The sequence below is a fragment of the Saxophila tyrrhenica genome (genome assembly GCF_035928015.1).
Source record: "Saxophila tyrrhenica strain CCFEE 5935 chromosome Unknown scaffold_7, whole genome shotgun sequence".
Lineage (NCBI taxonomy): Eukaryota > Fungi > Ascomycota > Dothideomycetes > Mycosphaerellales > Extremaceae > Saxophila > Saxophila tyrrhenica.
Window position 1 is genome coordinate 985,750 of NW_027041739.1, and position 13,190 is coordinate 998,939.

General features: G+C 53.5%; 6 protein-coding genes across 6 annotated transcripts; 2 read left to right on the top strand and 4 right to left on the bottom strand.

Moving 5' to 3' along the window:
- Window positions 1-1,943: 1,943 nt before the first annotated feature.
- Window positions 1,944-2,333, top strand: LTR77_005106 (uncharacterized protein; the record flags this gene model as incomplete). The annotated part of the gene is made up of 2 exons (XM_064802355.1): window positions 1,944-2,226; window positions 2,296-2,333. 2 exons carry the CDS (start codon window positions 1,944-1,946, stop codon window positions 2,331-2,333), a joined length of 321 nt encoding a protein of 106 aa, XP_064659716.1.
- A 461-nt stretch (window positions 2,334-2,794) lies between these two features.
- Window positions 2,795-3,697, bottom strand: LTR77_005107 (uncharacterized protein; the record flags this gene model as incomplete). The annotated part of the gene is made up of 1 exon (XM_064802356.1): window positions 2,795-3,697. The coding sequence occupies one exon, from the start codon at window positions 3,695-3,697 to the stop codon at window positions 2,795-2,797; it is 903 nt and encodes a 300-aa protein (XP_064659717.1).
- Window positions 3,698-4,064: 367 nt separating this feature from the next.
- On the top strand, window positions 4,065-5,596 carry LTR77_005108 (uncharacterized protein; the record flags this gene model as incomplete). Its single annotated transcript, XM_064802357.1, has 2 exons — window positions 4,065-5,336; window positions 5,540-5,596. 2 exons carry the CDS (start codon window positions 4,065-4,067, stop codon window positions 5,594-5,596), a joined length of 1,329 nt encoding a protein of 442 aa, XP_064659718.1.
- Window positions 5,597-5,638: 42 nt separating this feature from the next.
- On the bottom strand, window positions 5,639-7,475 carry LTR77_005109 (uncharacterized protein; the record flags this gene model as incomplete). Its single annotated transcript, XM_064802358.1, has 5 exons — window positions 5,639-6,520; window positions 6,575-6,713; window positions 6,774-6,978; window positions 7,086-7,221; window positions 7,272-7,475. 5 exons carry the CDS (start codon window positions 7,473-7,475, stop codon window positions 5,639-5,641), a joined length of 1,566 nt encoding a protein of 521 aa, XP_064659719.1.
- A 544-nt stretch (window positions 7,476-8,019) lies between these two features.
- Window positions 8,020-9,851, bottom strand: LTR77_005110 (uncharacterized protein; the record flags this gene model as incomplete). The annotated part of the gene is made up of 5 exons (XM_064802359.1): window positions 8,020-8,896; window positions 8,956-9,113; window positions 9,193-9,246; window positions 9,319-9,631; window positions 9,703-9,851. The coding sequence occupies 5 exons, from the start codon at window positions 9,849-9,851 to the stop codon at window positions 8,020-8,022; spliced, it is 1,551 nt and encodes a 516-aa protein (XP_064659720.1).
- A 1,314-nt stretch (window positions 9,852-11,165) lies between these two features.
- Window positions 11,166-13,017, bottom strand: LTR77_005111 (uncharacterized protein; the record flags this gene model as incomplete). Its single annotated transcript, XM_064802360.1, has 6 exons — window positions 11,166-11,365; window positions 11,429-11,701; window positions 11,749-11,879; window positions 11,953-12,562; window positions 12,626-12,872; window positions 12,934-13,017. 6 exons carry the CDS (start codon window positions 13,015-13,017, stop codon window positions 11,166-11,168), a joined length of 1,545 nt encoding a protein of 514 aa, XP_064659721.1.
- Window positions 13,018-13,190: the final 173 nt, after the last annotated feature.

Genomic DNA, 13,190 nt, shown 5'->3' on the forward strand with positions numbered 1-13,190 from the left:
GTAGTTAAACAGGTCTTGTTTAGTGGTGAATAGAGCAGCTTCAAAAGTCAAGAGCCAACGGCTTGGATTTAAGACTGCTAAATACATCCATGGATGCACATGAGGCTCTGCTGGAAGGATTTGCTGTGTGTCCACCCACCGAGGGCATCAAAGAGACATGCCAAAGTTCCGGCTGTAAAGTCCATCAAGACAGTGGGCAGCAACCACGTGAGTAGGTTTTTGAAGATCTGCTGGATATCCCAGATTGCTTGCTGTTAAAGACTGTGATAAAGTAATATATACACGTGTTGACAGGCATCCATCACATTCGGCCAAAGATCGCAGACTATAGGGCATCCCGTCCGCTCTGCCGTACTCAAGCTGCGAATCGGATGATTAGTACTACGGTGGGTGACCACGTGGGAATACCGTCTGCTGAATGTTTTGCCTTTTTGCTGTTCTAAAACTCATCTTGTCGATATGCTATACTCATTTTGCTGATGTGCTGATGTTACATGTACCTTTGTTTTGGGCGGTTGGAGGAACAGAAGCTCTCCAGAGCTCTGGGCCCAGCCAGCTCGAGTTTGACCTTCTCCCTCCATCTCATCTTTTTTCTTACAACACGGGCAGCATGTATTGCTGTGTATCACGCTACGCATACGTACAGAATGCGCTTTCCCGTCAGTCCTCGAAGCCATGACTTGTGGGCTTTGGTGAGCACCGTGAAAGGCTCTCGACCTGTGGAAGTGATGGGAAAAACTCCGGGCTTTGGCAGTGAAGCCCCTTTATCTCTTGCAGGGCAGGAGAGAAGACGGTCATCGTACAATGTCCTCCCAGCGCAGACCGCAGTACTCATACACAAGTCTGCCTTGGTTGATAGGGTTTGCCTGCTGCTCGTCGAACGGTGGAAGCAAATATCCCAGTTCACAAAATATAGCCGGCGCCTCACAGCACCACCTTTGGTGTTTCGGTCTGGCATTCTTACGGGATCACCTGGACGGAGCGGTAATACGTCCCGTTCATGAACATACACACTCCGATGCCTTGACCAGGGAGCGACCACGGAGATCTTACTACATTCCGATGGCAAAAGAGTCAACGGGATGAAGCGGGGAGAAAGAACTGAAACACGCCGAAATACTTCACCAACCCAACCTTCCTCTGTTCACTCCGCATCGCATACTCATCCTCGTATTGAGGGAAGGACTATTTTGCACCCACACGGCAGTGGAGCCCATTCCGGCTATGACCGAGCAGATGGTGTGATTCAACGAAGACCCCTTTTCTGCGCCGGTCTTCATTGTCACTCGCGAAGCTCGATCACAAGAAGTACGCCTCGATGGAAGATGTACCTCTCTGAGGTGACGTTGAAAGGCGGAGTCCAGCCAGGCTGCACGTTCTACGGCTTCCAATGCGTCGTAGCGACTACGGTGGAGCGTACTCCAGGTGCCGAAAAGGCCCAGCGACTCGTCTAACACGTTGTGGCCACAGAGACATACTTCTGCCGTTATGATATGGGACTGAATGATCTCGATCTGGCGGATCTGATACTTGAGAACGGGTCGGGGCGATTTACAGGTGATCCTGCGGAACAAGCAAATCGGATCTCAGCAGCTGTGGCTCGCGCCAATGTCGAGCAGCAGGCGGAGGGGAATGCTGCTCTCATCGGACAATTCCTTGAGGAAGACATCGAGCTGTGGTGCGATATTGCGGCGAACAGATATCTCTCGTGGCCGACGACTCAGTGACCAACCCAATTACCATACTCTCGCCGCCCATCGACAGAACCTCAACCTCGAAACAAAATTCTCAGAAGCACGGATTTCCTGCAATAGCTCGCCAATCGCCTCCGACAGACCAGCGCAGCCCTTGCGGTGGTGAATGGAAACAACAACAACGTTCGTCGTCGTGGCGCCGGTGAGCTGGACATCGGTCCACTCACCTATCCCGGCAGCAACCGTAACATGTTCCTACGGCCCTGGAAGAAGGACTCGGCAACAAAAGACACGGAATGGACCATCGAGCAGTACGAGGATGCGAGTGAAGAAGCAGCTGCTACGGAAGAAGAGAACCGCGAGTTCCAGCGGGAGCAACAGCTGCCCCTAAAGTTCGCTGCGGACACCCGCCTCGCCACAAGAGATCTGTTAGGCCGGCACACAGAGGACGAGCCCAAGCGGATTGCGGAAGTCTACACCATGCGGTTCGGGTATCTGTCGGACCCGCTCATTGGCGAAGGAAGTCTTGCGGGTAAGTAAGCCCGCCATGCCCCTGAATTCATGTGACTAACTTCGGGGACTTGGACCACATGGGCCTCAGCACTAGCAACCAAGGCACCCACCGCGGCGCAATGCTGAAGTACCAGAACAACCTCCAATGCCACACCTTGTCATACTACTGCGCCGCCCTCCTTGCCCTGGTGCCCTTGGGTGCGGAGTCAAGGCATGGGAGGAGGCGAGCGACGAGCAGCGAGCCAATCTGCTACTGCGTATGTTCGACAATTACCCCCTCACCATCAGCAAGCTATCGATGCACTTCGAGAACAACTCCCTAGATTTCGAGAATATCTACGGAAGTACCGTGGGCGTCCGTTCGAAGTGGTAGGCAGTGATCGGTCCCGCTTGAATCGGGATCGTCGTCTCAAGAACGTGTTTACATGTAGTAGGTACCGAAGTACCAGTTGTTACTACTGAATTTTCGAAACTGAAGGCTACGATTAGCCAGCATTATTGTGGAAGAAGATCTGCAATTGTGGCTAGTAGATCATTTTCAACATGGTAACTCCACATCTTATACATTTACACTGAAGGACTACCTCCTAAGAACTTTTGATCCTTTCCCGGACCTCACATCTCTGTCCGCGACAAGCGGGACATGACCGGCCATGGTGAATGAGCAGGAAATGGAGTTTGAACTTGAGCTCCTGCGGGACCAGAGCATCCAAATGCGACTGCGTGAGCTCACGCGTGCAGTCTTTCGGTCTCCATCCCCAGAGGCCAGCAATGCGATAGACGTGGGTGTCGACGGTGAAAGGGTTTCTCTTCAGACACCACGACATGACCACATAAGCAGATTTGGGGCCCATACCCTTGTAGCTCATGATCTCCTTCATGGCGTCCTCGTTTGACTTGTCGAACAGATGGTCCAGATCCCATTTCCCATGCCTCTCCCAGACTTCCGCGAACACGCCCATGAGGAGTTTTGATTTCCTGACGTGCAGACCACCGCATTGGATCGTGTCTTGTAGCTTTTGCTGCCCACCTGGCACTATGACATCGTATGCGAAAACTGAGCCGTACACCTCTTTCATGCTTCTCATAGCCCGTTTAGCATTGTTCCAACTCGTTGCCTGGCTGAGCAGAGCTACAACGATGGCGTCAAGCACGTGAGGTATGGTCTCGGGTGTTTCTGGATCTTTGAACTCCTCCTCCACTGCTGCACCATGCAAGTCGTCGAGGACGCGATAGGCGGACTCGCACTCCTGAGGGGTGGGATGGGGGAAGTCCGGGAATGGAGAGGACGTCGCGTGAGCTGACCATGCCTGCCACTTTTTCTCGGCAAGGCGCTTGCCATCGTCTTCAACTGGCTTTTCGACAGTCGACGCCTTGCGAGTCTCCTCCGCTGCCTCCCCGACCTTTCTTCGCTTCGCGGGAGTGTCCGCGTAGGTCGAAGATGGTCCAGAGCGGATCTGTCGTTGCGCTATCCTCGCCGACCTCTTCATCTTCGCTTCAAAGCCTAGCGAAGGGCTAGCTATGCTTTCAGTCAAACTACATCACGTTCTTAGGGATACAAGCAAGACCAACAATGTCGAGACTTAGCAGAGCGGAAGGCGGATATGATTGAGCCGGGTTGCTTCGCGATTAAGTTTGCAGCATCTTGGTACACATCCGCAATGACGAGAAGGACTTCTTCGTCGGGATGCTGGATCGAAGACGTTCCGGCCAGTTCCATCAAGGACTGGATAAATGTGCGTTGCTTGCGGCAGCACTGCAGCTCGGCCACGATAACATTGCCTCTACCTTCGACTCCTCAAAGTTGCTTCAACGCAATCCATTTGCTCACTCTACACACAATCACAGCACGGCACCATGGGCTCTGAATTGTATCCCCTCCGGCGGTCTGGTATCTACTGCAACCTGCCCTCGTTCGACCCGAGTCTCAAGAACTTGAGCGCAATTGTCGTTGGCGCCACAGGAATCTCGGGGTTCAATACCATTCGGGCATTGCTGGACGTACCGGGACGCTGGTCGACCATCTACGCCATCTCCCGCAGTCCATTCGGCGACGAAATGCTATCCCTTTTCTCTCCAGAGCAGAGAGCTTGCATCAAGCATGTTTCCGTCGACCTGACTGGTTCTGGGAAGGGTATTGGCGCCAGCCTCAAGGATGCTGGGGTGAATGCGAACTATGTTTTCTTCTACGGCTACATCCACCCCTCAGGCGTGTCAGCTATGGACCCCCAGGCAGAGGAGCAGATGGCCAAGACGAACGTCCCTCTGTTCAACAACTTCCTGGACGCGCTTTCCGTTGCTAACATCAGGCCGAAGCGTATCCTCTTACAGACCGGTGGGAAAAACTACGGTGGACAGATCGGACGTGCTCGGACTCCCTACGTCGAATCGGATCCGCAGCCAAAGCATCTCTCGATCAACTTTTATTACAAACAAGAAGATGCCCTCAAGAGTTACTGCTCGGCACATCCTGAATGTTCTTGGTCAGTGATTCGTCCGTTCGGAGTCATCGGAGCTGTTCCCAGCGCCGGCATGAACACGTTCCTGCCCTTCGCAGTCTTAGCGTCTGTATCGGCAGCCAAAGACGAGCCAGTCTTCTTCGGAGGCGACATTTCCGAGTGGCAATATGAGGCGCTGCACTCGACATCCATCCTAACCGGCTTCCTTAGCGAATGGGCGGTCCTCGAAGACAAGTGCAAAAACCAGGCCTTCAACTCGAGTGACGGTAGTCCTCTCACGTGGGACAGATTCTTCGAAGAACTAGTTCGATGGTACGACGTGAAGAAGGGCATTGAGGGCCCTCAGATGGACCACAACAAATTCCAGGTCACGCAACTCGCGGGCGGACAAGACGCACCGCTTGGCTACGGACCTCCGCCTGCCATCAAGTTGTCTCGCACTCTTGCGGAGTGGGCTCAAGACTCGAGTAACGGGGAGACGTGGAAACGCATGATGGACGAATCCGAAGGCAAGCTGAAGGTAAACGTCTTCCAATCGGGCATGGATGTGTTTATGGGAGATTTTGCCTACTACAAGATCGGACAACCTTCGTCAGCCAAAGTCCGCAGGTTCGGGTTCTGTGGGTTTGTGGATACTCTGGAGAGCGTGTTCCAAATGTTCCAGGACATGGTATGTAAACGGTCCTACACCCCCCCCCTCCACGCGTCGCCGCTATGTCTCAGGCTCAAGGGCTGCGCGAGCTTCCTGCCGAGATTGCCTCGGAAGCATGTTCAGCTTTTAAGCATTCGCCTATGACCTAGTCTTTGACATAGCGGCTGCCGCAAGACTGTTTTGAGACATTACCTGGGTGGTTCTGACTCCGCGTTCAATAGGCGAAAATGCGGGTGCTTCCGGCGCCCAAGGTCGATGCTGCGAGGCCCATGGTCTGAGAACGGTGTTCTACCCGACGATTTCAAAAGCCCACTTCTAATCTACAATCTGTATCTGAAGTGCTTGTTCTCGCCATCCGTCAGGTCTCTGAACGCCCCCTCGCCCACGTCAGTCCACGAGACCTCCGCCGGAGCTTCATAATCTTCGCTCTCCTGGCGTGCAATTCTGTCCCGCTTGCGGTTCTTCATATACATGATGACACCGATCGCTGCGGTGAAGACCATCGAGGCTCCGTATATCCCGCACAGTGCTTTGATGGCCGACAGGTATCGGGGCGCTTCTTCTGGCAAGAACAAAAAAGGGCCAATGACGTTTCCAGTTGCGTAGAACACGAAGTTGCAGCCGTTCACTGCCATGCGCTTGGAATGGCCGGCGAAGTTTGCTGTCACCACGGACCAATTGAGGATAATCGCAGCTCCAATGATACCCAGAAGCCAGGTACAGGCGGTTAGTGCCAACCGGTGAGACAAGTCGATCGTGGCGATGCCAATGATGGCGGCGATGGATGGTACGTGAGTAATGATCACTGTGATCACTGTGGTATTCGGGACGGCCGAGGAGAACCAGCCGGCGAGGAATGTACACACGATCTGGAACGCACCGTTCGGAAGCTGGTAGAGCACCGTCTGGACGTCCGAGTAGCCGAATCCTGCCAGTAAGGCGCTCATGAAGTTGGTGATGCTGCCATTGATGATACCGATGGAGAGCTGTTGGCATGCAACAAGCCATACTCTGGGGTCAAGGGCTGCTTCGCGGATCTGGTACCATTGTACCTTTGAATGTTTGATGCCCGTCTGGTTTCCAGAGACACGCCAGACGGAAACGATCTTCTCCTCCTCCGTGAAGAGCTTGAAGTCCATCGGGGTGGAGGGGAAGAGGAAGAAAGCGACGGCGCCGACAGCGAATGTGATGACGCCGATGACCTGGCGCAGCGTCAGTAATGAAGGTGGGGATGAACGCAAGGAAGTGCTTCTCACTAAGAAGATCAGCTGCCACGATTCGAGGGCGGGATTGTTGGTGTGGCCAAGTCCCCAGGAGATACCGGCACCCAACATCAATGAAATGCCATTGCAGCCAAGCCAGATGCACATGCGAAGCGGTTGTTCGTCTCTCGTCCTAGGCACAAGAGATAAAAGGCGTCAGTGATGTCTCGGTCGGTGTGGCTCCGTCACTTACCAGAACATAGCGGTCACCAACATCCACGCTGGTCCAATACACGACTCGGCTGCCCCAAGAAGAAAGCGGAGCGTCATTATCCCGGCGAAGTTCTTCGCTCCCACCGTGCACATCAACAGTCCACCCCATAGAAGCAGCATCGTGGAGACGAAACGACCAACAGGCAGTGTCTGCAAGGCCAAGTTGCTTGGATACGAGCCGACAACTGGGTGCAAGACGTCAGCGTCGTTCCTTTCCTTCGTAGGCGGAGAAGGGAGCAGTGCCAGCTACTCTAAGAAACAGCAGCGACATGTTTCCGCTTCAATTGCTCACCATATCCGATGTTCGTAACACTAGCAACCCAGGAATAGTCCCGACCTTTGAGACCTAAGTCCTCTTGCAGTCCGTAGGCGTTCGAGTAGTTCAGCGTTTGCTTGTCCAGGAACGACAGTAAGTAGATCAAGCACATCTGTAGCCGTGTCAGTTCGGCCGCATCTTCTTTGATGTGCCTGTTCGTACCGCAGGCAGGATGGTGTAATCGATTCTTTTGCGGACCCGCAGAGCAATCGTTTCTCTGACTTGGGGATCGATCAGCATGGCCTTGTGATAGTACTCTAGTCCCAGGTCCGTGTGTGCCTCGTCAACGGGCTTCGAAAAGCCAGAGTCGTTGTCATTGGGGCTGTCAACAGGCTCGACGCCCATTTCATGTTTTTCTTCCGCCATTGTCGCGTTCAAAGCTGATCGACACCGTCAAGTCGTTTTGTGAGAGAACGATGTTGGTGTTGAGACGATAAATGACCTTCGTAGCCCAGTCATGAATACGTGAGAGCAGTTGTATCAAGACTTATGTCAGAGCATCCTGAGTCCATAGTGCTCGGCATGTTAGCATTGATCCTTCGCCCGATAGCCGTACTTCTGAACGATAGGCAAAGAGTTAGTGCTCGAACAGAAGCCTTTTGGTGGGCTTGAGGCTGCTTCAGTGATGCTGATCCCCGAGAGCGGCGACGCTACTGTACCGTATGCCCCACGCCAGGACGTGTCCTTGAACCCTTCTCCACATGCGAGATAGGATGTTGACCGCTTGGTGGAACGGAAGCCGTCCAAGATCCTCTTGTCCATCGGGAAACATGGCGTGCGTTGGGTGAATACTGACTAAAAAATAGCGAACAGGCGTAGCAAGAGTCAAATGTGTTCCTTCGATTTTGCCAATTTGCATTGACGATTGTATCATACCCTTTCCTAGAGTCTTCTATGGTATAGGTAGTGTTTAGGATGATGCTATGACCTTTGACTTCTGAACCGGCGGGATCCAGCACACGGCAAGATTGATCGCAATCATGATCACCCCAATGATCCAGATACTCTTCGCATAGTCGCCAACCTTCATGAAGATGATGGCGAAGATGATGCCGCCAAAGTTGCCGCATGCACCTGTGAAGCCAGACACCACGCCGTTGGCGTAAGGGTGCACGTGTGGGACCAAGCTGTAATTCAGACCATTCGATCCTTCCATGAAGAACGCAGCCCCGACGTTGATCAGGCCGACGAAGGTGCCCAGGTTCATGGGATTGGTGACACCGAGGGCGATGTAGAAGACTCCAGCAAGAATACTGTAGGTGTGGAGCAAGATCTTCTTGGACCAGACATTTCCCGTCTTGCCGTACGCATAGTCCGACACCAGACCACCGAGCGGACGACAGATGACGTTCATGAGACCGAACATGGCTGCCCAACTACCGGCACCGGACAGGCCGAGTCCTGGAAAGTTGGTGCCAAAGTATGTGCCGAGGATGCTGTTGATGCTGAGCTCGGAGCCAAAGCTGCAGAAATAGCAGGCTCCGGTGACGAATGTCTGGGGCGAGCATATGACCTTGAAGATTTCTCCGAACGAAGGTTTTTGGATGACTTCGCCAAGGGCTGTGTCGAGCATCTGCTGGTCGCCCAGCTGGGCTTCGTTGTTATCGAACGTCCCACGCTTGTTGTCGAGCTTCTTCTCATCGTCTGAAAGCGCGGATGGAGATTCGGTGCCGCCATTGGCAAGATTCTTCTTCTCTTCTGTAACCTGCCCAGGTATGTCAACCACCTGGCCACTGACGCTGTGTTGCCGGAGATTGTTTTCTGCCGACTGTACGCGATCCGACCACCTAGACGCAGGCCGTAAGCGGATGTCGCAGGCAGGGGGTTTCTTCACATCGGTACTCACTTTCCAGTAGGTGTATCTGGGCAAAGGAGGACCAGAAAAGTAGCCACGGCACATATGAGAATCCCAGGCACGATATATGATACCCTCCATGCGGTATGGGTACTCAAGCCATTGCTCACGAGCGAGTTGTAGATTGCAGGCATCGCAAAGTACGTTACCTGGAGAGTGTTAGTCATGTCTCAAAGGGTGGTGGGCAGTCTTGAAGACAAGATGCCCCCTTTGCACATCAGTACTTACGCCTCCTCCAGCATTCCCGAATCCTGCAGTGAGGGAGTTCGCTGTGCCGACGACCTGTGGTGCGCAGAAAACAATCATCAGCACATGTCTTGGGTGAGGGGCAGGGGCCAGTTGTGCCGAACTTACGTTCTTGTCGTAGAAGCCCGTCGTCCAGACCTGACAGGGCACAAAGCTCCCACCAAGGATACCAATGAAGAAACGCAGAGCATATAGCTGCTCAACATTGTACGCCGTTCCGCTGAGGAATGTCGGAATGGCGCCAACAAACAGACAGCCAGCGAAGGTCCAGCGGGGACCAAACCGGTCGCAGGCGGGACCCGAAGCCAGTCGTACCAGAAGTGTGGCCACCAAAGCTATGATGTTGCTGATCCTGATCTGATCCGTGGACATGTCGATGTCCGCTGCGATGACATCCGTAAGGAGCGGTGGAAAGGCATACCTAGAGAGCGGATCAGCGGAGATTCGCAACGGCGACAACCTGGATGCTCTCGACCAAGCCGTTTGACATACCATGACCAGAAAGCAATGAAGAAGCCAAACCAGGAGAAGAAGAAGACACGCCCATGTACGGAAAGTGGGTTCAGCAGAGGGATGGAGCGAGCTTTCTTGTTGATCGGATTGACCTCTGGTGCAGTCCAGAGGAGCGAGAGCTTGAACATTGTGTCTACTGCAGCGGTCGGAAGTGGTATACTCCAGGAAGCTCAACAAGATGACAAGGTCGATGTGTCGAATTCGACTTCTTGACACCGACCGTCACAAGGCTGAGTATTAATTCGCGGTTGGCACCCTTAAAAAGCACGCATTTGATCAGCACATCTCCGGTATCAAACTCATACCACAGCATGTGGCAGTTCGCTAGGTGACAACTCCGCGGTCACTGCCAACGGAGATCTGGTCGATGCATGCCATCGAGTAGGACCCAAGAGAACCCACCCGCCACGCCCCAGATCTAAGGATGTGCACTGATAAGGCCCGGGACCTGCGACGAGACAGTCCACGAGCATGCCATGGTGGCTGCATACCTCAAAGACCTATGTTTGCAACATTGGCCACAAGAATGGTGTGTATAAGCTGCCACTGGCATGGACCAGAGCCGCAATCTCTTGCCCTTGCCATGAGTAGGATAATGACCACGCTTGGCGGCCTTTGCAGACATCGGTTCCTCGAAGATGGAGTTGCACATGCCTTATCTTGAACACGATAAGGAGTAACACCATATGCAAGTCCATCAAGCGTCCGTTATTGGGCCAGCGTAGTCGACTTGACGGCTGAGGCTCCAGTAAGGACGCGCTGTCTGATGCAGCCGACCAGGTCGAAACACAGGGTCGACAGGCGCTTATCTCGAGGCTGTAGATATGGGTGTCGAAAGCGGAAGGCCTGCAGCTCACAGACCCACGACGTCTGATAAGCATCCTGACCACTGAGCCACACTGCTGGGGACGAACGTGGCACGAGGTGATCAGCCAAGTCTTCTTCCAGTCGTGCTGTTCGAGATCTCCGGTGGAAAAGACCAGCCACAGCCAGTGTTGCCTGTCCGGCAGTCCATCGCGCAGACAAGATGGCTCATTATCGCGAGAAATGGCGGCTGAGAGTGGAGTTCCATTCAAAAGCAGATTCCTCTGTCGGTCGGCTGTCTTCTCGGACCCAATATGAAAGTGTTTGAGGAACAACGTACCTAGAAAGGGCGCGCCCGCGACGTGTCTGCGGGAAGAGTGACAGAGATAGGAGGTACAAGGTGGACGTTTGTTTTGACCAATCAGAAGCGAGCATTTCATCTCGTCTTGGTCTCGACCTCACGTTGGAGAAGTCTACTATCTCCGGAGGTATGCTGAGCACACAGAGGACATGGATGAAGGTTCTGTCGTGTATGCAACGTATCAACAGAGCGTCCTCATTCATGCATCTAGTGATGCTACGTCACAAGAAGATAAGATGCCTGTAAGTGCGTCTTGGACGCATTCTGGTCTGGACCTTTACTGTTCCCGCGACTCCCTCTTCAACACAGTCCAGCACCCATCCATAGGAGACAACACCAATGTCAACATCTGCCGCTCACTGCCCGGCTTGCTTTGAACATCTGCTAAATTACCCGGCGGCGCACAAGGCTCTATGCTTTCAAAAGCCTGCAGGATACGTACGATGGCGTATGAAGCCTCCAAAATCGCAAACTCCTCTGCCATCGCGTCAAGTCAGCTTCATCTTATGATCGCATGGCGAGGTAAGAGGGACAACTCACGACCCAGACAAACCCGTGGCCCACCATTGAAAGGTACGTAACCCCAACCGATCGTCTTTTCCAGCCCACCCTGCCATCGTTCAGGCCGGAACTCTTCCGCATCCTCGCCGTACAAGTCTTCCCGTCGATGCATGAGGTAGGGACAGTACCCCACCGCCGTTCCTTTGCGGAGTAACACCGGGCTTGTGCCTTGAGCTCCGCCACCTCTTGGTAGGGTTGTGGTAACTAGAGCTGTTCTCGAGTTCACCGGCACGGAAGGGTAGAGTCGCAAAACTGTGATGGTTAGATGGAGGACACGACTGTTTCGGGGGAGAACGTACCTTCTTTGAGCACGAAGGAGAGGTATTGCATGCGTTTGAGATCTTGCTGTGTTGGAGCATCGGCTCCTACTTGGTCTTCGATTTCTGCACGAAGCTTTTTGAGAACTGCCGGATGACGCGATAGAAGGCGTCTATGGTAGTGATCAGTCAGATGCTCCCATTCATCGGAGCTGAAAGAGACTGTCGCAAAACAGCAGAACTTACAATGTCCATGTCAGACAGCAGGCAGTAGTGTCTCGCCCAGCCAGCAAAACATTGAGGATCTGAGATCGCAGAAGGAAGATATCGTTGGTCTGCTGCAGCAAAGCATCAAGGAACACATATTTGGAGTCGCCAGTGTCTCTCGCATCTATCCGAGTCTTGATCATGGAGTCAACAAAGTCATGCACGGTACGACAAGCTTTCCAAAACTTAGGGCCTCCAATGAGCCAGTAAAGATCTCCTAAACGCCCTCGCTGTGCCAGATAATCCTGAGCAACCGTAAATGCTTCGGCGAATTCTGCTTCTCGAGAAGCAGCCTCGAGGTCCTGAGACTCGTCAAGAGCACCGATACTTTTGCCGAACAAGAGATATGTTGTTGTTGCCAGGGTGAAGCGGAAGAACAGAGGCTGGAGGTCGAACGGACGGTCTCCGGGGATGGAATCGATCAGCTTCTCGGTAGCTTCCTGCATTTGAGCGAAGTTCTTTGCGCGATTGCCCATGAACTGAGGTCGAAGGATATCGCGGGAGGCCTTCCATGCAACACCATCCTGCGTAAAGATGCCCTCGCCGAGCAGAGGAAAGAAGGTAGGTCTTCGGGCACCTAGCCCGAACTCTGCTCAGGGCGATTAGTATTGTGTTGTGCTTGCGGCCAACGACACCAGGACGTTAGCCTTACCTTTGAACTGTGTAGACAACATAGCCTCGAGATTCTCCGGATCAGCTGTATCAACGCCGGAGACCCCAAGCAGAACTTGCTCGAATGTTTTGGGTACGCTGGGCGTGACATCTTGGAAGAATTGCAGGATACGGCCCTTTTTGGCCGCTGAGAAGGCATCGAAGATCAAGTCAAGGGCAAGAGGCCATGAGTGCGGCAATTTGGGCGGCGGCTCGCACCCTTTCGCTTCTCCCAAGGCAATCTCATCCTGTGGCTATTGTTAAACCCCGGTACTGGACTGCCAACGTCCGACATTCTGGGGAACTTACTGCTGCAATTCTGGAGCGCCTCGAGACGAAGTATACCAGACCTGTGGCCACCAGGCAGAGTGATGTGGTTATGAGGAGCCACATCGGAGCTGCGCTCGAGGGGTGATCTTGTGTTCATCATTTTGCAGTAGATATGAGTGCGTGGGAGGCTGGGAAGGCACTGCAAGCGAGGCAAGCTTCCGAGTTGCGAAATCCTTCCCGGATGCTGCCCGTGCCTCTAGCCGAGCGCTTGTGCGTTTTGAGAACAGGAGACGACC